Here is a 27943-nt window from a genome sequence, read left to right on the forward strand (position 1 = left end):
AAATAATAATAATAATAATAATAATAATTAAAATTATAATAATTATTGAGAGAGAGAGAGAGAGAGAGAGAGAGAGAGAGAGAGAGAGAGAGAGAGAGAGAGAGAAAGAAAGAATGATCTTTTATTATTTCCATATTTCAATAACGCGATGATATTCACGTGTCAAATTATATAAATAAAAACAGCTATTTCCATGAGTTTGAATTTCTTTTTTTATAACCCGTTTCTTCGAAATATCGAAGAAGAGTTTCAAATTTTTTCAACACAAGTTCCTGTTTTGAAAATATTTATTGAATGTTTTTGTGAAGTGTTTCAACAAAATACATAAAAAGCAAATGAAAACATATACAAGCCTAGCCAACATAAAGCCATTTAAAAATATTTATGTATCAAAATACAACAACTCGATGAATACATAAAGAGAACATTAAAGAAAACATACAAATATACATACAAACAAACAGGCACATATTTTTCGAAAAGTGAAATTCAAGCTTTTCACAAAACATCAAAAGAAAATAAAGCATATCAATATACATAAAATTTGAATACATAATAATAATCTAGATGAAAAACATGTGTGAAAAATGAAAGGAAAATTTTTCTCAATAATCACAAAAAAAAGGATACAGAAAATCAATGGTTTCCAGATGCATTTTAAACCATCTCTCTTCAACATGCACTTTCATACAGAAACATTTCATTCGCCTTTCTCATTTTATTTGTCGATCCATAGCAATCAATCATTCCTCAATATTTGTGCCTCATTCTTTGCTTCTAAAATGATGATCCTTCCGCTTTTGTTGATCGTATATTGGCTCGATCTCAAGGACGTCACATCGATCGCATCTGACATCGTTATCATCGCTGTGCCTGCTGGAAAACGCTGAATAAACTCTCTCTTCAGACTTGGCAGCGAGTGTCTTTCTGATGGCTCAGCTGACAGGCATTCCTTCACCACCTCTTCAAGGCTCGAGTGCTCATCTCCCATCTTCGGCCTCTCCCCACGAACAATCTTGTCTCCTGCAATCGCTGCCTCATACTCCCCAAACGGAATCTCCAGTGTCAAGCACTCCCACAGCATCATCCCAATCGAGAATGCCACAGACTCCTTCGCTGCCCCCATCTTCTTGTTCATCTGCAGCTCAGGTGCCTTCCACCTCAAACACTCTTTTTTGTAATCATCTTCATCCTCAAACGCTGATGAGGGCAGAGAGTCACTATCATCATCATCTTCATCATCATCATCGCTGGCAGATGTCACAACAGTTGATGAAGAGATGGATGACGAATCTGAGTCATCATCTGACGAGCAGTCCGAGTGCATCACAATGCAGATCACCATGTGCTCAGAGAACAACACAATATGCGGACTCAAATTGGAAAAAGATTGAAGAGGAACTTCCATTTCATCAAACGAGTGGAGTGCCAGATTAGCCACCCAAAACAGGATCTGGGAAGCTATTTGTTCCCTCTCTTGAAGAGTGCCAATCGCCATCTCCTTTGTTTTATTCCTTCCATGAAGAAGCATGAACAATGAATCCCTCAGATCCACAATCAACTTTTCGTGTGGTGATGAGCAGGCCATCGCATCCACCAGATTCGACATCGATGAGGTTGTTGGACTCACATCTTCAATTTGCACAAATGAGGTTTCTGTGCCCGTGGATGAGAGGGATGGTGATGGGGATCTCTCCCTTGTCTCTTCCTCCTCCTCCTTTTCTAATGCCCAATCAGGAATCTTGTCTGAATCCTTTCCAAGGATATATTCAGTAGATCCACTTTCAGACAATAAATACTCTTCTGACTCCGAATGCACCATTGTCTTCACAAACACTCTCTTCTTTGCATTCTCTTCATTCTTCTTCTCTTCTCTCCTCCACTGTGCCTCTGGTGACATCTCCATCGTCACCATCTCAAATGCCTTCGGATCCTTCTTGATGTTGTCATTCACAATCTCTCTCAGATCTTTGTTCTCATTTTTCGCTTTTCTCCATCGAACAATGAATATGATTGACACAACAAAAACAATCAGCAGAATTACAACAAGCACAATGACAATCAACAACCAATAAGATTTCCCTTCTTTTCCTCCTTCAACAATCCTTTCATCCCCATTTGTCTTTGCTTCACTTGCATTCTTCAGAATGAATGGATTTGTCGATGAAGGAGATTCTGCATTCCCAAACAAAATATGCACACTCACCTCAATTTCATTTTCACAACCACTGATGAGATCTTTTCCCACACTTCCTTCTGCTTCTCTTTCTGACAAGAATTCATTTGAATCAAAATCATGTTTTTCAATCTCTTTCTCTTCTCCTTTCCTCCTCACAACTGAGAAAGACAGATTGCATGGAACAAGAAGCATCCCTTTGAATATCAGCTTCATTCTATCTGTCTCTTCCTTAACTTCCACACTCTCCAACACAGGAATGAAGAACGATGAATCTCTCTCTGAAGCAATCCCTTCAAAATTGCACCCTTCATTCAACATCCAAAGTGATGTATTTGGTAAAGCTCCATCTCCTCCTTTCAAACTCATCACATTCAATGTTCCAGAATTAGAACAGATGATGTTTCTTCTCAATGAGGGATATCCTTCAATTGAGGGATTATTGTTCTCAAATAACCCCATCTCAATATTCACATTTCCTTCGCTCATTGTTATTCCTCCTTCTGGTGAATTCGATATTGTTGTATCTTTCATCAAAACAGAACTCTTCACAACATCCACAAGAGATCCATCCCATCTGCACATCTCTTCTGTATTTGAATTCTTTTCATTTCTTTCCTTTGAACTTCCATCAAAAACGCAACTATCCATTTTCACATCTGTGCAATCCTCCACTTTCATCAATTTCCCTTTTGAGGTCTTTGAACTTACTCCACCCATTGTGCAATTTGTCAATTGCATCGTCTTTTTCATTGACAGGCAACATATCAATGATTCTTCATTTCCTTCAGCTGTTATATTTTCTGTGTTGAAATTCTTGATTGTTAATTTTCCACATTCATTAATATCAATCAGAGAAGTTTCTATTGTTGAATTGAATATCTCAAACAAATAAATCACTGATGAAAGTGATGATAATAGAGATAATGCAGATTCATGAAGCACAAGATTTGACGCTGTGCATCCATCGAGTTGTAATTCTCCTTTTTTCATGTTTATAATGTGAAATGGAATGTTTGCTAATTCTATACTTCCTTCTCCAGCCGATTGTTTTGAGTCAAATGAACAATTCACCACTTCAAGAATTCCTCCTTCGGGTGATATCAGTGATTCATGTGAAGAGATGAAATTCGAATTAAACACAAAACGCACTCTCACCAACGAGACTGTTCCTGTTGTTGAAATCAAAGAATCCTTTGTTTTTCCAATGTTTGATTTCACTTCAACTTTACACATCTCTCTGCTTTTTGAACTCAAACTCATTTCCTTCAGATTTATCTCTTCTCCAATCACACTCTCTTCAACAATGAGAATCTGACTTATCAGCTCCGATGTCAAGTGAATCAGACCCCGTTCAACTGAATCACATGGAAGAGCATTTGCTCCACATTGCTTGCCATTCGATCCATTCACACTGCTCACAATGATCGTGTCACTCTGATGAATCGTAATAAATCCAATCAGATTCGTATCGCTTGGGTAATCGCAGAGATCTCTTCCATATATCGCATCATCACGGATGAAATGAATATCTCGAAGATCAAACTGAAATTGGCTTTCACTGATCTGCGATGTGATGTCGAAACATTCAATGAAAATATCATTCCCCACTCTTGCTGAATTAGAACTGAATTTCATTCCCACAAATGTGAAATCCAATTCTCCTCTTTCCTTTGTTGCCAGATACACTCCTCCTCCTTTCCCATTGGTGCAGCTGCATTGGCTGACTTCGGACTTAATCATCTTCATCGATCCAGATGCACCCAATGTGAAGAATACCGCCCCTCCTTTTTCACTTTCTTCTGCTTTATCCTCCGTTATGTTGCTCTCATTCACAACCAAGCAAATCTTTTTCTCACTCTTTGACTCCAAAACGCTCGCTCCATTGTTGCTCCTCTTCACTCCTGAAAATGATGAATTGTCAATCTCGATATCTGCACATTCTTCATTTATCTTTGTTGGTGTATTGGCTTCTTTGATTGATAAAATGTATCCTCTGCTTTCATTCAACGATTCCACTCGAACATTCCTCAATTGGCAAGTTATTCCAGAATCATGAATGACAAAAATACTGTTTCCAACATTGCACGATTCCATCGACAAATCATTCACTTCCACGCTGCCTCCAATCACATCCACAAACACACAATCAAATCCATTGTTCACTCCAGCCTCTGAATGGAATGAACATCCAGTAATCACCAATTCTCCATTTTTGTTGGTAATAATCGTTTTGGCTGAGTTGTCAAACCCAGACATCAGTTGTAGTTGGATGTTTGACAATTCAAGATGAATTTCATTTTCCATGAAATATTCCAGTTGACTTCCAATTGCTTTTTCAAAACTCAATATCGCTTTCATATTCTCTTCTCCCATCTTCACACTCTTTTTGATTTGATAATTGGACACATTGAATGAATCTTGAATAATTGTTGATCCTGTTATTTGCATTGTTTTCTTTCCACTTTCCTTTTTCATGTTTTCCATCCCTTTCCGCATTGAAAAGCATGGCTCTTTCTCGCTTCCACATCTTGCAACATCAAATCCACTCGATGAGATAAATATCTCAGTTGACCTGTATGGAATCAGAAACATGAATAAATCCTTTTCTTGATGAAAGTTGTCACTTCCCACAAACAGAGTTTTATCATTTATCATTGATGAATAATCAAACTTGAATGAATCATTTGTCACTGACTTGTTCAGATCAGATGCAAAAATGAACATATTCTTTCCATATTCTGCCTCATTTCCATCAAATATCAAATCTCCTGATAATTCAAATCTTGCATCTGCATCCACCAATGAAAGAAATATCCCTCCTCCTTTCCCTTCACTCCCACTCGTTGATGGAGCACAGCACTTTTCAAATCTTGTTGATGATACATACAGCTCAGAGGGATTCTCCAATGAAACGGACAGCCCTCCTCCTCCTTTTCCATTCTCTCTCACCTCACTCATAAGGAATGTGCAATTCTCAATTCTCATTGTGTTCTTGCTTCCATCAACATTCGAGCTCAAACAAAGGCATCCACCATCTCCTGCTCTTCTCGTGATGTTCTCAAATGAGGTGTTCTTCAACGTGATTGATGAACACTTCTCAACCTGAATTGCTCCACAACTCTGCAGATCACAATTCATTATTGAACAATTTTGGATTGTGACTGAGTTGCTTGTGGCAATCTCAATCAATCCATCCATCCCATTCGTTCCTGTTCGATTCACAACCACCTCATCCATCAGGTTTTCGCAACTTCCATTCACAACAATCATACACCCTCCAAATCTCACTTCTCCCACATTCCCTCCACATTTCATCCCAAATATCTCCACTTTCCCTCCACTTGCACTCGCAAACACATAATTCGCAGAATTCACCCCATTTCCCATCTTTATCCCACAATCACCAAATCTCAATGTGCCTTCTGTGGAATGGAAAAATGATGATCGCTCTCCAATCGATCCTCCCAATTTAAATAATATCCCTGTGAATGTTGATGAAACACTGTTCATCACCAACGCTTCTTGTATTTTTGTTCCTGTTCCTCCAATTTTCAATCCAACATCTTTGTTGCTCGAATCAATCTCATATGACTGCTCATCCAACTGAACTTCTTCATCAAATGAAAATGTGCTTGTCAGTCTGATCATTCTCTTTGAACTCGGATATCGATATTCACTCGCTTCCCCAATTGTTCGGCATGGATAATCTTCATATCCACACAGCCTGAATTCACTTCCTTGTTCTCTCCCACTCACATATGCTGGAGATGAAAATGTCCGAAGAAACACAACAAGTAGAATAATCAGCTCTGGCTTGTTTCTTTCTCTTCCACAAAGTTCATTCAAATCTGCAACTTTAATTCCAATTTCTGGATTGAATCCAATTGAAGCGCTGTTGATGACAGCCGATAAATCCTGTGCTTCCACAAACAAATTCTTCCCCTTCCATGCATTGCACTCACTGAATGTCATGCTCTCCAATGAAAATGTTCCCATTTGATTGGCAAGTTCAGCAAACATCCCTCCCCCTATTCCTCTCCCTCCATTCTCAACATCCTCTGATGGTACAACACATCCTGATAATTTCACTCCACTCACCCTCAATGTTCCTCCATTTCCCACTGATATCATCATCCCTCCTCCTTTCATTCCATTTCCACCTGTGCATCTTGATGAAAAATTGCTTTCTTCAATTTTCACATTCCCATTAACCCCCATCCCAACATTCAAACATCCCCCTCCTCCATTTCCACCTGCCACCTCCACTTCCACTCCACTCATTCTGCTGTTCTTCAATTCCAATTGAGCTCCACTTGTCATCGTTATTGGAGATTTCCCATTCATCTTCAGCGTCACTCCACTTTCCATCACAAATCCATCAACAATCAGATTCCCTCCTGCCATCTCAATGATGCTGTATCCTATCTTTCCATTAGTCAATGCCCCGCTTTCAAATGAGACTGAACAGTTCGTCACACTGAGTGTTGATGTTAAGTGAATGAATGCACTTCTCCTGGAATTTAGCTGACCTTTCACAACAAATGAAAGTCTCCTCATTGTCAGTGAACTCGAACATCCAACAAGCCAATCTTGTGTGGCTGATCCTCCATCACTCACATTCACTCCCATCCTCTCCCCCTCTGATGATGACTCTATTCTGCCTGAAATTATCACACCATATGATGGTCCTGCTATTTCCTTCGTTATTGACGAAGATGAGACAACCTCTATTTCATTTACAGTGCTGCTCATTCTTGAGTTCGCACAATAATCAATTGTCAAACAGCCAAATTTCTCAAATCCACAATGGTTGTGATCCTTCCCATTTCCTCCACTCCCATCAACAACCACCTTTGTCCCCATTGTGCACAAATACACAAACAGTGGAATCACTCCACTTTCTTCCCCATTTTCACTCCCACTCAGTTGAAACACATCTGATGGAATGGTGCTTGTGTCAAAAAATGAAAATGATTGTGCATTCACTTTTGAATCCAAAAACACTCCACTCCCACAATCAACAAACACATCCTTCCCATATGTTGCCACATTCTCATTCACTTTTGAAAACTGAACATTCTGCCCAATTGTCAATCCACATCCTCCACTCTCCATCAATACAAACATCCCCCCTCCTCTCCCTCCATTCCCTCCATTATTCTCTGCCTTATTCCCATCAATCACACTCGTTCCACTCACAACCACTTTCCCACTTCCCTTCAATCCAACATATATTCCTCCTCCTTTTCCACCACCACAACTGCACCCATTCACGTTGCATCCATCAACAGTCAACGTTCCACTCCCTCCAACTGTTCCTTTCATCCATCCTCCATCTCCCTCATTCCTTTTGATTCCGCTGATATTGCATCCTGAACATATCACACTCGTCATTCCTTCACAAAATTCAATCGCTGAATGAGCTCCAAACACAAGTGCTCCACCAATCACAAATCGTTCCATTTTCAGACTCCCGCTCTGCGCATTCACAATGTTGTATCCAAAGGCCACACTCGATGTGCTCTCTGATATATGAGCAACTGAGCAGTCTGTGAGTGCGAGTGATGTGCTGGTCAAACCAATGAGCGATATTGCACTCGATAACGAAAATGGAATTTGGAACGCAATGTTCTTTATTGAACTTGCACTCTCAACATTTATTAAAAATAAAGATGTCATTCCACTCGGCACCTTCACGTTCACATTCGTCTTGTTGATTGTGCAATACACCTCCCATTCATATGACCCTGCCATCGGCACAACTTCTCCCAGCTCAAACCCTGAATCCAACACAATATTCTTCTTTGCTGAGCTGAATCTGTTCTGTGAAGCAAACGCGATCGTTTTGCATGGAAAATACCCAAACCCACAAAACCACGAGTCATATCCTCCATGCTCATTCACCGCTTTCCCCACATGTGCTGCTCCTGAAAATGCATCAAAAAACACATTCAATGGGAATATTCCCATCCCTCCCTCATTCCGGTCATATCCCATCAGCTCATCATAAATAGAAACATTTCGTGAGAAATTCAACTTTGAGGTCGTTATTGTCCCACTCACCAGCCTGCTCCCATTCACAAACACATCTTTCCCTCCCAATGTTGCACTGCAACCAACAAAACTCACTGATGATATCGCAAAATCAAATGAATTATCTGCAAGCCACAGCATCACCCCTCCTCCATATCCACTGCACTTGCACCGTTTAAATGTTGTTGTTCCTCCACTGTGCGATGCTGATGTCCCAATTCGAACTTGGCTTGTCGAAGATGCCAACTCAACCTTTATCCCTCCTCCATTTCCATTCACACACTCACACCCTTCCATTGTTGTGTTCCACACAACAAATGTCTCTCCTGCCTTCACGCTTTTTGCCATCACCACTCCATCTCCTCCTGTCCGATTCACATTCCGAATTGTCACATTCCCCAGCACACTTTCTCCTGATGACGATCCGGCTGATGATGGTTCAGCGAAAAGAGGCTGTGATATTTTCATATTTTTGATCTCAACATCAATCGTCTTCAGCTGCCTCAGCGCAACATCTAACACACACTTCGTCATTCCGCTCCCACCTGATGTGGAAGAACTGATCAACACATCCTCCAGCGAAAGAGTCCCACTCCCCAGTGACACCACAAACACACTCGGCGATGAGCTTCTTTTCGCGTTGTGATCGATCCCCACATGCCCCACCACCAGTTGACCAGAAGATATGCTAAATAGCGCTGTCGAAGTCGAAGAAAGCGAACTCGACCCAATCACACTCACTGTCTTCCCTCTCCCAACAACTGAAATCCTCTTTCCCCCAACACTGATCGTCGCCCCTTCGCTCACATGCTTTCCACCCAGCACTGTGATCGTTGAGCTCAGCTGCGCCATGCTCGACTCCACTGCATGCCCCACCGTCTTGCACGGAGCAGACTCACTCATCCCACACAAATTGCTCGAGTCATCCCCACTCGCCCCAACATATCTATCTTTCATCTCCTCTTTCAGCCATCCCTTCTTTTCTGTGTGTTGATACGCCCAATGACCATCAACATAGCATACTCTCTTCTCATCTCTATTCGTTGTGTACGATTCAAAAAATGGGTTATTGGATGAAAAAAGATTGTTTCCATCATGAAAATACACATCATGACCATATGAAGTGGAAGAGGTTGTGCAACTACAATCATGGAAGAAGAAGAAATAACAATAAATGTTGTTGCTTGGAGCTGTTTGTTGGTCTGGATTAAAATACAATCCTCCACCTTTTTCTTTTGCGTTGCACGAAATAAATTGGAGGCTCCTCATTTTGAACACAACTGGAACACTTTGGCATAACATCCCTCCGCCACCAGTGGTTGTAAGTGAGCATGAAGTGAATGAACACTCAAACACACAAGCACTCTCCCCTTTTCCACTTTCTGTTCCAATACATCCTGTTCCTGAAACATTTAAATTTTCAAAATAAAGACCTCCTCCCCAGCCATAAGCAGAACATTTCTGGAATTCGCACCCACTGATCCTGACGCATGTTGAAATAGATCTGGCATACATCCCTCCTCCATAACAATTTTGAGCAGTACAAGCATTGAATGAGTTGTTCTCAATCTTGACTGAATTTATTGAAACGCAAAAAATTCCTCCGCCATAAGAATACGCAGAGCAGTCGTTGAACGAACAAAATTTCACTGAAAGTGTTCCTGATGCCTTATCATTCATGTAAATCGCTCCTCCATTTGAATTCTCAGCTGAAGAAGAACCACTTCTCCCAGTTGTATTTGACCCGTTCCACTCACACCAAGTAAATGAATTCGCCCCATTGTCTGTAATCAGCTGTCTCGCTTGTTTCGATGGATTCCCTTCACTCCCGCTGATTGCAACATTCTGTGATCGATAGCATCCAACAAATGAGGTGTTCGAGGCATCCAGGGAAGATGAGGGGCTGTTCAGTGAGGGGACAATTCCCCCATCATAAACATCCCACACCGATGAATATGAGCACCCACTCATCAGAAACACTCTTTGGCTCAGCCCTTCATCCAGATGTGTTGTTTTCTGTGGATTTGTGGAGATGTTGAAGAATTCTAATTGGGAAAGACACACAAAATGCGATGAGATGAATGGGGCTGAAGACACACAAAATGAAGAGAAATGAGAAGAACAAACAGAAACATGGCACTTCTCTGAAATCTCTCCTTCCGCTGCTTTTGAAGAGAAAAGTGGAGGAAATATCTGTTCAGTCGAGGTTGAAGAAGATCTGAGGGAAATGTTGGTGAGCAATCCACAGCTCCCACACAAATCAAAGGGCGATGCCTCTCTCCCAACTCCAATCACACATCCGCTCACCTCAACAGAACTTCCATCCGATGCCCTGAGCACACTCTCCCCACCCATTTCCCTCAATCCCAATGAATTCAGTTTCATTGATGAATTGATCCCAACAACACTTCCCTCAACCCCACTCCCGCCACACACTCCCTCCTTTCCCCACATTTTCCACTCATCACAAAAACCCCATTTTTGGACTTTCCCAATCTCCCCACTTCTCTCATTCCATTGTTTTGTGTATTTCTTCAATATTTTCTTTTGCTTTTCGGTCTCTCCCACTCCACCTTCTTTTCCTTCAACATATGTGTCAAATAAATTGTCATCTCCAATTTTGTTGTTTTGAGCCTTCTCTCGCCATGTACCTTCAGGATAATCCAATTCTCCTTCTTTCGCTGATTCCTCAACAAATCCTGCTCCATCACTTGTGGCACCCTTGCACACGCACCCCACACTAATTATCCACACACAACAAAATATTCCTGACAGCCCCAATACCATGCCTCTCAAACTGCTTTCTTTTCTTTTTTCTTTCACAGACTAATATGGGCACTTCAACAAAAAAATACTTTCAACTTTTGATAAGTGTTGTATTATTATATAAAAATAAATATTCTCCTTTGATATTTAACAACATTTATTTATGATCCGATGAATAATAGCGAATAATTTATCCATTTTTGTTGATGTTCCGATATTTCAGCCATCACTCTCCGTCCAGCGATATCTGCCTCTGAGATGGAACAACACATGATTTGGAGCATATAATTACGTTGGCTGTGTTTTCATGAGAAAAGGCAATTGGGAAAGAAATGAATGATGTGAAGATTGATGAAAACAGATGAACAGAAGAGGTGTGAGTGCTGAAAGTTTTGTGACTCTGCACCACATATAAATGTGTGTCTATTTGTGGATTATTTGTGATGTTTTTATTTGAAGGGATTTTCGATGTTTTGAAAGAAATGATTGTTTTTGCCTCGATTGGCTGAAAAGGACACTTTTGGCAAAAGAGAAGGGATGCATGGAACAAGGTTATTTGAGCATTTGGGTTGGGCTTTTGATGTGTTTTTCTTGCAGATAGAGATGGAATTTCAGTTCAAGGGAAAAAGGATAAAATGTGAAATGAGCGAAAATGGATATTTTTTGTTGAGGCAAAGCGGTTGCAGGGAATTAACGGAATTTGCTATTGGTTTGCGACAAACTCTGTTTTATTCGAATCTTTTCATGAAAAATGAATTTGTTTATTATTATTTTTATCATATGATAGGATTTTGGAAGTTATTTGAGAAATGCCTGACGCATTCTATTTGCTGGGAGAATTTGTTTTGGAGAAAGGAAGAAGGGAAAATGAAGAAGAAAAGAACAAGCAGCATTGATAATAATGGATACAAAAAATGGAGAAGACACCATTGATGAGTGTTGATGCAAAGAATGGAAGAAGATGTTATTGAAACAATTCTTTCGAACATTTCTGGATCATCGTTCATCATCAACATTTTGGAAGAGGAAATGGATTTACGTTCACTCATTAACATATTCAAAGGTGCGACAAAGGCATGATTGAAAGGAAAAGGATTTCTTCTTCTTCCAGAATACCTCAAATATCATCGTCATCCTCCATACACAACCTTCTTCATCATCATATGCTGTATCAGAAAAGCATCAAAGGGAATGCTTATCAGGTTAATCGACTAAAATTCAACTCATTTCTTTTGTGATTGAACTGATGAGAAAAGAAAGAGGAAATAGAAAGAAACAACATTTTTCATCATGTTGCTTCTCATTGGCAGCTGCACATCAATTCCTTAAGGTCACTGCCATTTGCGATTGCTTTCTTCTTTTATCTGCTCTGCTCTCCTTATTTTACTCTTCCTTCTTCTTCTTCTTCTTCATCCAGCCCCTTCCTTTACTCCTTCCTCTTCTCCTCCTGTCTCCATCCGTTTTATTCCTCGATCTGCTGCGTCTTCCTCCTCCTCGTCTGCATTCACAGGAATGGAAGGGGCAGAGAGCCAGCTGGAAGAACAGGCAGATTTGGACTCGACTTTTCTGATCCCGCCGAGAGAGAAGCGGAGCAGCGAGACAAGAATTGTTGCTATTTCTCCCCTGACATCATCATCAACACTATCATCATCATCATCATCATCATCTTCTTCTTCTTCTTCTTCTTCTTCTTCTTCTTCTTCTTCTTCTTCTTCTTCTTCTTCTTCTTCTTCTTCTTCTTCTTCTTCTTCTTCTTCTTCTTCTTCTTCTTCTATTTCAGCCTCTTCCATTGCAAAGAAGCTGAGCGCTGTGCTGTTTTCCACCGCTTCTTCACAGTCATCCACATTCAGCGTGAGCAATCTGCCTTCTTCGTCTGATGCTTCGTCTGTTGTTGTGCCGCAGCTGATGAGTCAGTCTTATTCTTCTGGTGTGAGTGACACACAGGAGACGAGTGGGCTGGCAGAGGACGAAGGAATGAAGGCATTTCACGAGATGCTTTTGGAGAGGCAGGCTGAGGCAGGGAAGAAGAAGGAGGAGAAAGAGAAAGAGAAAGAGAAGAAGGAAGAGAAGGAGAAAGAGAAGGAAGAGAACAAAGAAGAAGATAAAGCAACAGAAGGGAATGAAGCAAATATTAATCAGAACAGTTCTGTTTCATCTTTATCTGATTTGAAGACGAATACAACTGAAAAGAAGGCCAGTGCTTCAAACAGACAGCCATATGCCAATATCTTCCAGGAAATTAAGATTCTGTCTGCTGTTTACAACACACAAGTGCCTGAAATACCAGAAATGCCTTCTTCATTTGCTGTTGTGGAAGATGAAGAGAAGATGAAAGAGAAGGAGAAAATGAAAATTTGAAAGCACAATGTTTAAGAGATGTGTAAATATTGAATTTATTTTGAAAATTGTTCCGAAGAAACAATTATAATTGCAAAGGAAAAAAAGTTTAAGCTCTCTATTTTCGGAATACAAGTCATTTTTCATTACATAAATTCAAAAGCCAATGAACTATCATTTTTTTCAGATATTTAAAAGTTATAGATTATTGATTTCATAGAACTCATCAATATTTGTATTTATGAATAAAAGAAGTTGCTTAATTAAAAAAATTATAAATTTGTAAATATATTCAAGTTTTTTGCTTTATCAGTTTTTCTCCAAAATTTTTCAGCCCATACTTAGTTATTTTTTAAGTTGCATTTATTTATTTTTTTGATATTGCAAAAAGAGGGCAGCAAATTTTTTTTGATGGAGCTACCATATGTGCTATCTTATGGAAGAGAGCCAAGTATGAGCATTGTTTAATTTTTGGAAAGTAGATGTTATTTGTTTGCGTATTATCATAATAATTAGTGCATACAAATGTTATTTCATTTGAAAAGCCTATGAACGAATATGACGACGAAAAAGAAATGCTTTATATGATAGAGAAAAGGAAAAAGAAGAAAATTATAGATTCGCCTTTGAAAGCGCTTCATAATGATGTTAATTTAGAAAGAGCGAAGAATTTTCGCGAAATTTTTCTTGATAATACTTCGAAAAGGCAAGTTAAAAGAATTAAAGACCCAAGTTTTTCATTGGAAGAAGAAGAAATTGATGCATCAGAAACAAATTATCATTTTGAGGATTTTTCTCAGTATTCCAACCTTCTTTCGCTAACAATGGAATGTTGTAATCTCACGAAGATTAGTATTTTTGATGAAAATAAAGAGGATGATATAAGTCCATCAACGTTGGAAGGTTGTTTGAGCGATTGTTCTCCAAAGCGCGTTATTTCAAATAATCAATTTGCTTCTCTGAGAATTGTCCAATTGCAGCATAATCATCTTAAATTCGATGCTCTTTGGAATCTATCTTATTTGCCTCTTGTTGAGGTTATTGATTTGTCTTCTAATAATTTAGGATCTTTTTCATTCGAAGAAATTTCTTTCCTTCAAGCACGAATGAAGAACAGCTTTAAGAGACATTCAATGCATGGCAAATCGCTGAATTTTTATGAAGAATCTACGAGAAATATGTTAGTTAATTCTTGTGGTACGTGCTCTGGAAATGTCAACTTTCCGTCATTGCACACATTAATACTCAACCAAAACAAACTTAATGAGTCTGTGTTTTGCTCAACATTGAGGCCAATGCTCCGTTTGATGAAAAAACTATCGCGCCTTTCGCTTTCTGGCAACAAGCTGCACACTTTGCCTCCGTTCATACCGCCTCCAAGTGGATTTGGATATAAGAACACAATTTTGGCAGAATCTGGAAAAGTTACAAATGAAAGTGAAATTTTAGAAAAGAAGGAAGGAAGCAATGAAGCAATACAAGCAAAAGAAATAGATGATGGAGAAAATGAGAGGTTTCAAGATATCAAGACGGATAAAGAAATAAAGAAAGGAGCTGATGCAATAAGGGAACAGGATAGCGTTGATTCGAGTGAATTGTGTGATTCAGACATGAAAGGCGAGGAAAGTCTATTTGACTTTTTGGACGAAGAACGCGATGTCAGCTTGGATGCCTCGCATTCTCTCTCCTCGCTGCTGTATTTGTCTCTCTCGCACAATCCTCTGCCTGCTGCGTCGCTCTTCCGAATTGCCAGCTCTGTTCTTCCGCTGCCGTCGCTTCGGTGCCTCGTCTTGTGCGGCACAGAAGCCGGCGCAGCAGCAGCAGACAATGCGATTCTGAGGCAGCTGGTTGTGGAAAGTGTGCCGAGTGTGTTTGACGACGAGCGGAGAGAAAGAGCGCGGCGTGTGGGCGCTCTGAAGGCAGAGATAGCGAAAAGCAAGAGAGAAGAAAGGGGAGATTTGCTAAAGAACAGCAGGGAGAACGCTGATAGGACAGATGGATCGGATCATTCGGTACATTCGTTGGAGTTTGAGCCGACATTGTCAGATGTATTTCTTCATCCTCAGACAATCAACAGAAACTCAACTACTTACACACTCGCCACATCTGTCACTGCAAGCGAGTTTTCGATCGATTGCAAGCCAACCACACCTTCAAAAAACAATTTATCAGCTGAAAGTATGTGCAGGGCTTGGGAAAGAGTTGAAAGGGGGAAATATTTTTTTGAAATATTTTGAGAGAGAATATGTGAATAGTTAGATAATTTCTTTTTTTATTATTATTATTTCTAACAATATATACTAATTTTTATTCATTTGATAACACCACAAAGACAACTCAACACAAGACACGCACACGTCTGCTGCGCTGAAGTTCTATCCATCCATCGACACTCTCTTTGGCCTTTCCGAGCCGCACCCCAAAATCGTCATTCAACACTCTCCGCTTTGTGGTGTCATGGCATCAGATAAAGTTTTGGCGCCGGCTGCTTCGCCAATTCGGATACCGACTCCGTCTTCGCCGCCAGCCACGCGCCAGCTGACGTCTTCGCTCACATCACGCACAGCACAAACAACACACACAAATCAGACAAATCAGACACCGTCTTCGTTTCTCTCCTCTTTGATCCCTGCTTCTGCCTCTTCTTCATCTTCTTCCTCTCCTTCAAATGCATTTTCTTCAAACATTTCACAGACAAGAATTCCTTCAGTGATGGCACAACGACAGCGCGACAGACAGCAAATAACTGGAAGCTCAATGAAGCGTTTTTCCAAATCGACAACAGACGGGAAACTTCGGATAGACAAAATGGAAACTATTTTGCCTTCAAAAGATAGGTTTTTATATTTTCTTAATGGAACTTGTTATTCATTTAAATGTTAATATTTTAACTTCTAATACTTTATATTCTTAAATTTTTATTCATTCAGAATGGCAATCATTGCACCTGAGCGTGAGTCTGTCCGCCTTCACGACATCCGCCAAAAACGGAAGAAACTGTCAACAGAAGCACTTGTCGACTTATTGTTCACTTCTTCTTCAACCGACATGAATGAGCCATCTTCTATGTCATCATCTTCTTCTTCTTCAACACTTCCTTCTTCTTCTTCTTCTTCCACTTCAGGCTCAGCACTTTCATTCAAACCACCTCGGAGAACACTTCCTCAGCAGCCTGTCAAATCCACCATCTTCAAAGCAACAGAATCCATGTACGACCTAACGGCGCCTGCCGAAAGTGAGTTTATTCTTCCATTTTTCACCAACAGCTCAACCGCCTCTTCTGCTTCTTCTTCTGTTGCTTCATTGGGCAGAGCTGGTTTGGTGTCTTACTCAGCAAAAAAGACAATCAACGCCAAGTTCGATGAAAGAGAGGAAGCATCTGAAGATGCACAGAAATACAGCGGAACTCTTCCTCCACTACAAAGTGGAATGCGAAATGAGAGCAGAAATTCGCTTAATGAGCACAGCAATAACACTGCGCAGAAGGAGAAGAGTGGAAGTGGAGGAAAAGAAAAAGAGGAAGAGGATGATGATGAAGATGCAGGAGACAAACTGATTGACAAGCTGTTAGATGGAATTGAGAGAGAAAAGGTGAAGCAGAAGAAAGAGAAAGAGCGAAAAGAAAGGGAACTTGAGAAGAAGCTGGCGATGGAGCAAGAAGAGCGAGCGAAGGAGAAGGAAAAGCAGATGCAAGCAGCTCAGCTGAGTGGAACTTTGTCTGAAAAGGAGATGCAAACACACTCGTCGACAAGAGCAGCACAGGCACATCTGCCGCCGCTGGAACACAATCAGAGCGAGTCGACGATTCGCATTCAGACAGCAAATAAAGAGGGAGTAAATGGGAATGGCAAGAAGGAAGATAAAAGTGTGGAAGGAGTGAGTAGTGTTGGAGGAGGAGGAGGAGGAGATGCAGGTGAAGGATCAGAAGAAGGAAAAGAAAACGTGAAGAAGAGTTGGGGAGATGTGGTTGGAGACAATATTAAAAAGGCTATTGAGAAAGGAAAAGAGAAGAAACAGAAGGAAAGAGAAAAAAAGCAGAAAGCTGAGTATGAAAAGCAGATGAAGAGAGCAAAAGAAAGAGAAGAGAAGTTCAGAAGACACAGGAAGGGAAAATACAACAAGACATTTGATGGCACTGAAGATGATGAGCAACAAGAGGGAGAGCAAAGGAAAGCATCGAGTGTGATTGGAGGGAGTCGATTGTCTGACTTTTTGGCGGAACGGGCAGGAATTCAGATGAAGATGCAGAAGAGGAAGGAAAAAGAGGCTTTGATGAAACGGAATGAAGAGGAGATTCTGAAGGAAAAAGAAAAGATCAGAAAAAGAAAAGAAAAAGAGGAAAGAAAAAGAAAGAAAATGGAAGAGAAAAAGAGAAGAGAAGATGACAGAACATTTTTAACAGGAACAAGCGAAGAAGAAAGATTGGCAGCTGAAGAAGAAGATGATGAAGAAGAGGAAGAGGAGGAAGAAGAAGAAGAGGAAGAGAAAGAAATGAACAAGGGAACATATGGAGAATTTGATGATAACGAAGACAAAGGAAAGCTTCATTCATCAGGCACATCATCATTCTCTCCATCAGACACAGGAAAAGACGATATTCAGCCGATTTCTTTGCCTCTTTCGTATCGTCAGGCGATTGTTGCATTGAGATTTATTTTGGAGCATCCGATTCAGACACAACCGCCTCCTCCGCTGCCTCGTTTCAACTTTGGGTCATCTTCTTTGTACGACCATCTACAGAACTCGAAGGTGGATGAAGCGAAAATGAAGGAGGTTTTGTTCATTCGGAATGTGATAATACGAAAGGAGGAAGAGAGCGAGAGAGAACGAAAGCAAATGGAACAGGAAGAGAACGAACGAATGCTAAAGGAGCAGAAGGAGAGGAAGCGGATAAGAGAGCAGCGGAGGCGCGAGAGAGAGAAGAGAAGGGCGGAAGAAAGGAAGCAGATTGAAGAGGCAGCAAGAGAAAGGAGAAAGTTGGAATCACTTGAAAGCGGATTTGATGTGACTGGGTCGAGCGAAGGAGTGGAGCACAACGTAGCAAAGATGGATGCAGTGTTGGAGAAGATTGAAGGAGAAGCTGCCAAGCTGATTGATGATTATTCAGATATATTGAATGCACGCGAGGAATAGTTGAAGTGTTTAAATGATGTCTTGTTAATTATTTACAAAGCATTTTAAAAAATATATGTTTGTTTTTGAAAATTCAGTTAATTCATATTTTTTTAGTTGAGTCAATTTCACTTTTTATAGTTTTTCTAAAAACTCAAAATAATTTTGCAATGTTTTATTTTAAAAAATTCAGAATAAAATTAAAATCAAATGGCTGAACCTTTTTGAAATCCGTCTTTAATTGGAGATTTTATATATATTATAAAAATAAAAAATAGCCAAAATTTCAAAAAAAGTTTTATGTTCGCAAATTTTAAAAAAACAATCAAAATTTTCGAAAGCATATTCTCCAATTGTTAAACAAATGAATTTTTTTTTTTTTTTTACTTTTTTTTTTTTTTTTTTTTTTTTTTTTTGAGACTCAATTTTCACAATTGATAAATGGGTGATAAATAAAGACATTATATTTTTCAATTCAAAACTTTAGGATAAAAAAAATACACCTTGAATATCAACAAAAGAACACTGAAAAGTTAAAGGCCTAAAAAAGTTGGGGGAAAAAATACGGACTTTCATGCGTGTTTTTCACAAAGCACAAAAAATTTCTTCACTGATAACTTCATTAACCTTTTTCTCATTATTCAATAAACCGGATTTTCATATCTTTAAATGGGCATCCTTGATAAAAAATCATCAAGTTTTGTGATCTCACATTAATGAAAAATTACGAACACATTTTTTATGTATTTTTTGATCACAAAAAGTACATCCACTGTTCAAAGGATTTCAAAAAAATTTAACTTGAAGATGCTTTTTTTCCTCCATATCTTCGTCTTCATTAAAAACAAAAACATTCGTTTTTGAAACATTTGTAATGTATTTTGCATTTAAATGCAAAATCACTTTCCAATGACAAATGACCTTTGAAAAATTAATTCATTGAATAAAAGATTTGATTTCAATAATAATCACCTAAATATACAAATTGTAATCTGTGAATGAAGATTATTTTTTGAATTCTTCTGTTGCTTGACAATTGGAAAAAATCATTTGTCTGACACAAAAAAAAAAAAAAAAAAAAAGAAAGAAAGAAAGAAAGAAATAAAATAAAAAAATCGATAAAGAAAACTTTGAAAGACTTTTTAAAGCACTTTGAAAAAGAAATGTTGACAGTATTTGAAATCTCTGTTTTTTTTCCTTTTTGTTGGTAACCGACACTGATGGCCAATGACAAATTGAGACAAAAAATTCCTCTTCTGACATTTCCAGTCCATAAATAATAATTGTTTGGAGCTTGAACATTTTTATTAAAAATTTGATTTTTTCAAAATAATTTGAACAGTTGGTTAATTCTTTTTGAAAAGTCGCCAATGTTTTATTTTCAAATAAATAAAAAATTTCATATTTTGCTCATATTTATGTTAATATACACCAAACTTCACAGATAAGGAATCTATTTCTGGAGAATGCGATTTCAAGCATCCTAAAGAAGATTTGTGAGCGGAAACATAAATGTGAGCAAAATGTGAAATTTCTGATTTATTTGAAAATTTAACATTTGCAACTTTTCATAAAGAATCACCCAGTTTTATATTGATTTATTGATTATATTAATACATAATCAAAAATTGTTGAACCGTGAATATTTCAACAATTGACAAATCATCAAAATCTTGTCAGTCATTATTTCATTGTTTCAATTTTTTCTTTTCATGTCGCAGAGGTCTTATTCAAAAAGATGAATTGAATGAAAGGATCGAATAAGTGTTTATCCATTCAATAATTAAAAGCTTCGAAGAATAAAGTCTATTCATATATATATATATATATATATATATATATGGGTGATTATTTTTGAAATCATAAACTTTTTCGGGGTGTTAATTTTCAAAGATAGTTAGTTTTTTGAATGAAATTTTTATTTAAAAGAGAAAAAGCATGACAATTGCTTTTTAAAACAAATGGTTTTTCCGAATCAAAGATTAAAAGGCATTCAATAAGTTTTTTCACTTTTCAATTTTTTTATTGATACTCAAGAAGTGTTTTGCACCGAATTTTTTGTATGAAAAAAATATGATTTCAAAAATAATCACCCATATCCAGAGAAGTTTTTGTTAAAATCAAAAAATTTTGAAGTCAAAAAAATTTTCAATTGTTTCATTCAAACAAAATTCTATTGTGTTATTTTTAAAAACTGAATAATTTTATTGCGCAGATTCAAAAAAAGTCAAAGAAATAAAAAATCGAGTTCGATAAATTAAAAATATTGACTGACAAAGTGTTGATTTTTTTCTGAAAGCTTATTTGAACAACAACAACAACAACAACAACAACACACACACACACACACACACACACGCACAAAAAAAAAAAAAATCAATCTCAAGAAACATTACTTCATACTGGATAATAATTCCTTCAAATCAATCCCATTTTTCTTTTATTTTTTTCCACAAAGACATTCAACATTCTTTGAAAAGACTATGTTAAAATCTTTAAAAAAATAAACTGAGGATTCATGAGTATTCAATATTTTTTTTAATGATTTTTTCCATTTTGTCAAAGAAAATACTTATGAAAATGTTAAAAATAATTGACAAGTATCTAATGCTAATCAATTATTTCAATTTAAAAACCGTGAAAAACACAAACATGTTACAAAGCTATATCATTTCTCATTAAAAGAGAAAAAAAAATTGAAAATACATACAGAAAACCTAAAAGAGACTTAAAAATCAACAAATAACTGTGACTTATATGTAAAAAATTCAATCATTTCCCTTTATTATTTGCAAAATACAGGAATGCTAATGAAAAGGATTTGTTTCTGTTAAAGTTAGCATTCACTTTTGGTAAAATAATCTCACTGCATTTATCGCATTCATTTTGGCTTTGGAAGACTAGGAAGTTTTCCTGCTTGCAAAGTCAAGTCCTGACTTATTCGCTCCAAAATAGCTGACCCCGATATACATTCCTAACAATATGCAAACGATTGTGATTTCAGAAATAAAAATCAGAAATATTAATCAGAAAAATAAATATTTTTTGAATAGAAAATGCATTTCTAATTTTCAAATAATTTTGAAAAAAATAAACTCATAAAAGCAATGAGAAACTTATGTGTAATATATAAACATTTTCATATCTTATTTGCTTTTAAATTTTATATTCCACATTCTCATTTGAACAAATGCACACCTGCAATTTCTGCCTCTTCACTTCTTCTCGTGCCACAAGCTCCTCGATAACGAAGTTCCTCACATATCCTTTCGTCACAGTGCTTGTACAGTCCGGGCATTGTGTTTTTCCACCTTTTCCACACAAATAAGCACAGCTTCTGCAAAGTGTGTGTCCGCAAGGAATGAAAGTGACAGGAGTGGTCAACAGTTTCAAACAGCGCCTGCAACTTAAAGAAACCTGAATAACACAAACAGATGGAAAATGATGGAATAAATTAGCGCATGTTTCAAAATGAATTTCATTATTGTCTCTCACTGACTTTTAATAAACAAAAATCTTTCAGATGAAAAAGATAAATTGTTAAAAAACACTTTCTTTTTTTTCCCCTTTTGTTCAAAACACAACAAATATCTAAAGTTTTCAGATTTCATTCATTGAGACATAAAATGCCACATAAAATCTGCTCTTTTTCTCAATTCAACATACTGTCATTGCATCATTAACCACTCGAATTGTTTCTTGTGCTGAATGAAGCACATTCAGTTGTTCAGAGAAGGCTGTTGCGGCTTCTCTCATCGTGTCGCTAATCTCAAAGAATAATTCCTTATAAAAAATTTTATAGAAAAATTTCGATGCATTTGAATGAATAAAAAAAAAAGAATAACATGAATATTTGTCGAAAAATAATGAACAAATGAATTTTCATAATAAAAAATAAGTTTGTAATACCCTGATTGTATTCAATTTGTCTCTATATTCTCTGATTGTGTTATCTTTCTCATTCAAATATCTTCTCAAATAATCCATGTTTACAAGGCAATATGACTATAATGACACACATCAAATAAATGAATTCCATTGCAATCATCAAAATATTAAAAGAATCAATATAAATATCATAAAATAAAATAAATATTAAATTCAAAAAAATAAAAACTCCACTTCTTTTCTATTCATACCATCCCGTTCCAGTTGTATGATCCTTCGCCGAGTCTGCCCCTCATTCCGTATTCGCTCACACTCATCCAATCACCCACAGCAACAATCGTTCCTTCTTTTGCCATCTCACTTTTCCTCTTTCTCGACTCTTCCATCGACTTCTCTCTCTTCAGCAGCACTTTCAGCAGCTGCTCCATCATCCTTTCTCGATCTGTTGGCCCTCTCTTCACAATGCCTGAACTCATTGAAGAAGAAGAAGAAGATGATGATTGAGATGAAGACGCAGCATTCGTTTGCATTCCTCCTGTTTTCCTTGTGACATTTGAAGGTGATTTGCTTCGTGATTTTCCTTTTGATTTCTTATCGCTCTCTTTTGTTAACAGCTGATTAATGTTATCTTCACTTATTTCTATCTCTTCCATAATTTCTTCAGCTTCGCTCTTTGCCGGCGAATTGTTCTGATTGGAATTATCTTCATCTTCTTTTTCCGGCAGATTCATAAATTCAGCAAGTTGCTGAAGTTTATAAGCAAGCGATGGTTTTATTACTTGCATGCCTGGCGAAGATTTGGAAGACTTTTGAGTTGATTCTCCAGAAGAAGAAGAAGAAAGTCCCTCGTCTCCCTCATTTGTTTTGTTGCTTTTCCCTTTTTCAGCTTTCTTTTTCTTTGTTTTCTTTGCTTTTCCTTTATTTGCTTTCTCAGCTGCTTTATTTTCATCTTTCCCAGCATCTTCCTCTTCTTCCTCCTCCTCCCCTTCCTCTTCTTCCATCGACTTCTGCGCTGCTTTTGCCTTTTCCAGCATGTTCACCACAACATCCACCGAACTCGAGTGGTTCAGCAGAATCGTCGGAGGAGGTGAAAGAATGCGCGAAACCTCGTCTTCAATCGAAATGACTGTCTGTGTCGAGATTTCTTCACTTTCTTTCGCTCGAAGCTGCTCCTGCAGCTCACTGATTTCGTTCATCAGAGAATTGATTTGCTTCTGCTGGGCTGAATTTCTATCAAAAATTTAAAATGCAAAAATAAAACGAATTAAACAGAAGGGGAAAATGAATAATTCAACAACAAACATGATTTTCTCTTCATTCAATACTTTTGTTGCTTCCTCATTTGCATCCTTCAAATCTGCAATTGTCAATTCTTTCTCACAAATTTCATCTTTCAGCTTCATTTCGCTAACTTTCAGCTGTTTGATGACTTCTGCATTCTTTTTCTTGTCTTTCTCCATTTCTGCCTTGTCACTTTCCATCTTCTCCAAAACTGTGCATTTTTCTTCCCACTTCCTCCTCATTTCGTTCAACTCAATTTCCTGCTTTGCTCTTTCCAGCCGCATATTCTCCATCTCCAGCGCATTCTCCTTCGCTTTCTTCCTCAAACTCTCAATTTCTGTGCTCTGCTCATTCAATCTCTGTGTCTTCTCTTCCAATTCGCGTGTCTTGTTCATCAGCTGCAGCACTTGATATGCATTCAGCTCGGCATTCTGCTGGATGGCTGCTTCGAGCTCTGCCAAGTCGACTCCTCCGCTTCCATCTTCTCCTTCTCCTTCCGTGTATCCCCTTTCTCTCACACTCTCTCTGTTGCCTATCAGAACATCCCCTTCATTCGCTTTGCCACTTGCACTCTGATTTCTGCTTTGCTCTTCTGAAATAAACTTCCTCAAAAACTCTTCTTCTCCAATTGGCCCTCCACTCGTGATTTCAGTCTGTGCCAAGTCTGATTTTGATGTCATTGGATAAAAAGAAGGAGAAAATGAATTTGAAGAAGAAGAGGAAGGTGAAAACGTTGATGAGGAAACTATTGATCTTGATGGCAAAGAGGTTGTATTCATCAGAGATTCATTTGCATTGTAATTGTCAGTTGGCTCAGATGATGAAATGACCAAGTCAGATTCATCAATTTCGCGGTTCGGCTTAGAAGCAGGTGCAGGTGATGAGTCAGTCGAAGAATGAAGAGGCGAAGAAAACTGCGATGATTCAGGCAACTCATTTGTTTCTATTGGCATTTCTGAAGAGGACTGAAGAGGATGAAAAGTGTCTGAAGGAATACCTCTGTTATTATTATTATTATTATTATTAATATTTGAAGCAGATAGTGTTTTAGTGATGGGAGAAGAAATGACAAAGTCGCTTTTTCCAATTTGGGGTGAAGAGGAGTTGTGTGGTGGAGTGTTTTTAATAAACGATGATGCGAAAGAGGTCGAAGGCAGTTGAGGGGACTTCCTTCGCGAAAGCACTTGAATTGTGTATTCGTAGTTGTCGTCTGGGAGCCTTGTGGATGGAAGGAGGGTCGGATATGAAGTGTTGGATGTGCTCAGGAAAGGCAGAAGAGGCGAAGTGGATGTTGGCACAAAAGTGTCTGTAGAAGAAGATGATGATGTGGATGATGACGACGATGAAGTGGAGGATGAATTGGCGGATGATGTCTGCATTTCAAAAGAAGTAGATGAAAAGTCTTCGTTCTGACTGTCTTTCTGCTGCTTCAAAAAAGGTGATGTGAGACTTGAGCCAAATGGGTCTTTCTCTTCTTCCATTTGCTTCTTCCTTCTCTCTTCAAATGAACGTGTTTGTGAAAGATAAGAGGCGTCTCCTTGCTGATTTTGAATTTCTCGCCTTCTTTCCCAATTTAAGGGCATACCAGCTGGCTTCGTTCGAAATGTGTCTCTGCTTGTGTATTGCAAAGGATCTTCTTGTAATGAATTCCCGAATGATATCAAACTCTGTCTGAAACGTTCGTTTGGAGAGAAGCGGAACATGTTGCTCTGACTTTTCCAGACGGAGCTGCGTTGGTCTATATGCGACAATTCTCTTGTTTTATCTCTCAGAATTTCCGAATTTCGAAGCGATTCGGTTCTTTCTTTTTTCAGTGTGTTTTGCTCAGAATTACGTGAAGATGTTGGAGGCGTCACAATATCATCAGAAAGTAATGGAGGCAAATGAGAGTTAGACAAAGTGCGACGCTTGAGATCAGGGGGTGATACGCCTTCTCTTAAAAATTTTCGGGAATGACTTCTTTCCAGATGCTCAACATTGTTCAATTCACATGTATTTTCAATATTCTCCATTTTCTCATCATCACAGTTTTGTGAATCAAGCAAAATTTCATTACCTTCATTTTCTATAGAGGTGTTTGAAATTAGGTTGGTTGTCGATTCCTTTGAGGATAATTTTCCTTTCTCAATATCTTTCGGTCTAGGCCTGTTTTGATGTTTACGCTGTGGATGTTCGTTTTGAGTTTCAGTAACTGGCTGAAAAACGCTCTGAAGAGTTTTTTCTTCGAGTCCAGTTGAGGACTTTATTTTATAAGAAAAAGGAGGTAAGCTAATTGTGGAAAAATCTTTTCCTTCAGAATACTCCTTCTTAACGATTGTAGACGAAGTATTTGGAAAATCTTGATTATCACATTCACTGTTGCAAATATCTGTATTAGACTGATAATATTCATTCGCATCTGCTTCATGTAATACTATCGATTTAGCAAAAAGTAATTCATCTGAAGTTTTCTCTATATCCCGCATAGATAATTCTCGTTCAAAAATTGCATGTCTTTCTTTTGAATTTTTTCGATTTTTACGACTTCTTGAAGGTGTTGTATCATTTTCTGCATTGGAGGTTATTATTGATTTGTTATTTAATCTTGTTTTAAACAATTCTGCAACTTCATTAACTTCTAAAGCTTGTCCTTCAGAATCTTCTGTATCATCAAATTTCTTTGACATGATACAGTCTCTTTGTAACCTACAAAATAGCTTTTATTCCCCCAAACGCAGAAATAATTACCAGTTATTTTGACCCTTACTTATTTTTAAATATGCTTTTTTGTTTGGTTTTTCATTTCATTATAAACTTTTTAAGAAAAGCAAAAATTTTATGTTTGACAACGGTTTATTTTATCATTAACCAATGTGAGGAGGACTCATAAAAATCTTTCCTTTCTTTGCTAATTCACATATATTGTTAAACTTCGTTGCAGAAGGATGATGAGCTTCTTCCAATGCTGCTGCGAATGATTCCTGATGCGAAATCAGACATTTGTAGAAACGTTTTCTATCGGTCTCTTCTCTAAGAAGACACGATTCCACCAGTGCAATAAAAGACACAATACACGGAGCAGTATTAGCTGATGGAGAGAGCTCAAAGCAGTGTTCAACAAAAACATGCAAGTCATTCTGATTAAATGAAGTGTGATTGCGAAATTCTGACATTGGCAAAGAAATCGAACATGTGTTGAAAAATCATTAAAATATCGTCAAAATTAAAATTTATACAAAATTAGCAAACTGAGAAAACGAGTGTGATACAATGCCCCAAGCAAGTCCATGAGACCTTTCATGCTTTCTTCAGCAACTGGATCGCGATACACATCAACCACACTTTTCCCGGCAGCTCTGATTTTCAGCTGTTTCAGCGGGATGACTTCGGGAAGGAGGGGAATTATGTCTTCTCTCACGCCCATTTCTGTCTCTCCCACAAATTCTGCACTTTTTGCGCTTTGCTCAAAAATAGCAGCTCTGTCAGCTTCATCCTCCAAATCCATCGCACTCCCTCCTTTCTGCTCCAAAAGCTGCCTTTTCTTTCGTATTCTCTGCTCGCTGGCCATTTCATCAGCCACAGAATATTCTTGTTTCAGTCCCAGCTGCTGCAGTGTCATCTCGTTTACAATCAGACTTGCCGGACAAAAATGAGCAAGACATCCCAAAAACAGCTCTTGGAAGAGCTGCCATTTTTGCAAAAGAGGGGAAATAAAATACGCAAAATTGAAGGCTGCTTCCGTTTTGTTGCAAATCTGTGTTTGCGATTGAACCTATTTACGAATTATTAGGATCAATTATCATTTCATTTCAGAATATATAATAATATAAAAGCATTAAAAAATCAATTGATAGACAAAACTAAATCAATGAAAAATATATATATATATATATTTGTTTATTTGAAATTACTTTTATTCACCACAAATAATCATTCGTCGATATTGTAAAAAAGCATTTGCATACCACAATAACCAACAGCAGTTCAGTCATCACTTCTTCAAGCAGTTCGTTTCCGTTTCCTTTCCATTCTATTTCCTCCCACAGCTCCTCCACAGCCGCAGTCTTTTCGGCTATCTGATTCCAAGTGAAACTTAATTGGTTTGCAAACTTCATCATTTCTTTCTGATACATTCTCTCTCCCATTGGCTTCGAGAGCAACTGCTGCAGGCAACGCCTGAACAAACTTCGGAGGGATAATCGTTCTGTTATATCTTTTTGTAACTCCAATAATGAGCCAGGCAGTGAATTGTGAGAGACAAATACTTCATAGTTACTTTGATCCAGTAATGAAGAAAAACCTGACGATGGAGAGAGATACAAATGAGTTATGGAAAATTGCTTCGAAGGCTGAAAAACGTTTCGTCTT

The 27943-nt window shown here is 38.0% G+C and overlaps 4 protein-coding genes across 4 annotated transcripts; 2 read left to right on the forward strand and 2 right to left on the reverse strand.

Annotated features, from left to right (window-relative positions):
• Nucleotides 1-269: 269 nt before the first annotated feature.
• Nucleotides 270-11044, reverse strand: MONOS_3945 (uncharacterized protein). Its single transcript, XM_067873978.1, has one exon. It carries the CDS (start codon nt 10997-10999, stop codon nt 740-742), a length of 10260 nt encoding a protein of 3419 aa, XP_067722005.1. The 5' UTR covers nt 11000-11044; the 3' UTR covers nt 270-739.
• A 576-nt stretch (nt 11045-11620) lies between these two features.
• On the forward strand, nt 11621-13493 carry MONOS_18057 (uncharacterized protein; the record flags this gene model as incomplete). The annotated part of the gene is made up of 4 exons (XM_067871037.1): nt 11621-11687; nt 11766-11820; nt 11929-12041; nt 12396-13493. The coding sequence occupies 4 exons, from the start codon at nt 11621-11623 to the stop codon at nt 13334-13336; spliced, it is 1176 nt and encodes a 391-aa protein (XP_067722006.1). The 3' UTR covers nt 13337-13493.
• Nucleotides 13494-13739: 246 nt separating this feature from the next.
• On the forward strand, nt 13740-18633 carry MONOS_3947 (uncharacterized protein). Its single transcript, XM_067873979.1, has 4 exons — nt 13740-13766; nt 13832-15493; nt 15648-16152; nt 16246-18633. Coding segments are annotated over exons 1-4 (4371 nt in total). The 5' UTR covers nt 13740-13765; the 3' UTR covers nt 18449-18633.
• A 2309-nt stretch (nt 18634-20942) lies between these two features.
• MONOS_3948 (putative E3 ubiquitin-protein ligase RNF180) lies at nt 20943-27720 on the reverse strand (the record flags this gene model as incomplete). The annotated part of the gene is made up of 9 exons (XM_067873980.1): nt 20943-21401; nt 21626-21844; nt 22094-22210; nt 22337-22432; nt 22567-23545; nt 23618-26281; nt 26507-26741; nt 26825-27347; nt 27541-27720. The coding sequence occupies 9 exons, from the start codon at nt 27718-27720 to the stop codon at nt 21309-21311; spliced, it is 5106 nt and encodes a 1701-aa protein (XP_067722008.1). The 3' UTR covers nt 20943-21308.
• Nucleotides 27721-27943: the final 223 nt, after the last annotated feature.

Source organism: Monocercomonoides exilis (assembly GCF_001643675.1).
Source record: "Monocercomonoides exilis strain PA203 chromosome Unknown scaffold44-821271, whole genome shotgun sequence".
Classification (NCBI taxonomy): domain Eukaryota; phylum Preaxostyla; order Oxymonadida; family Polymastigidae; genus Monocercomonoides; species Monocercomonoides exilis.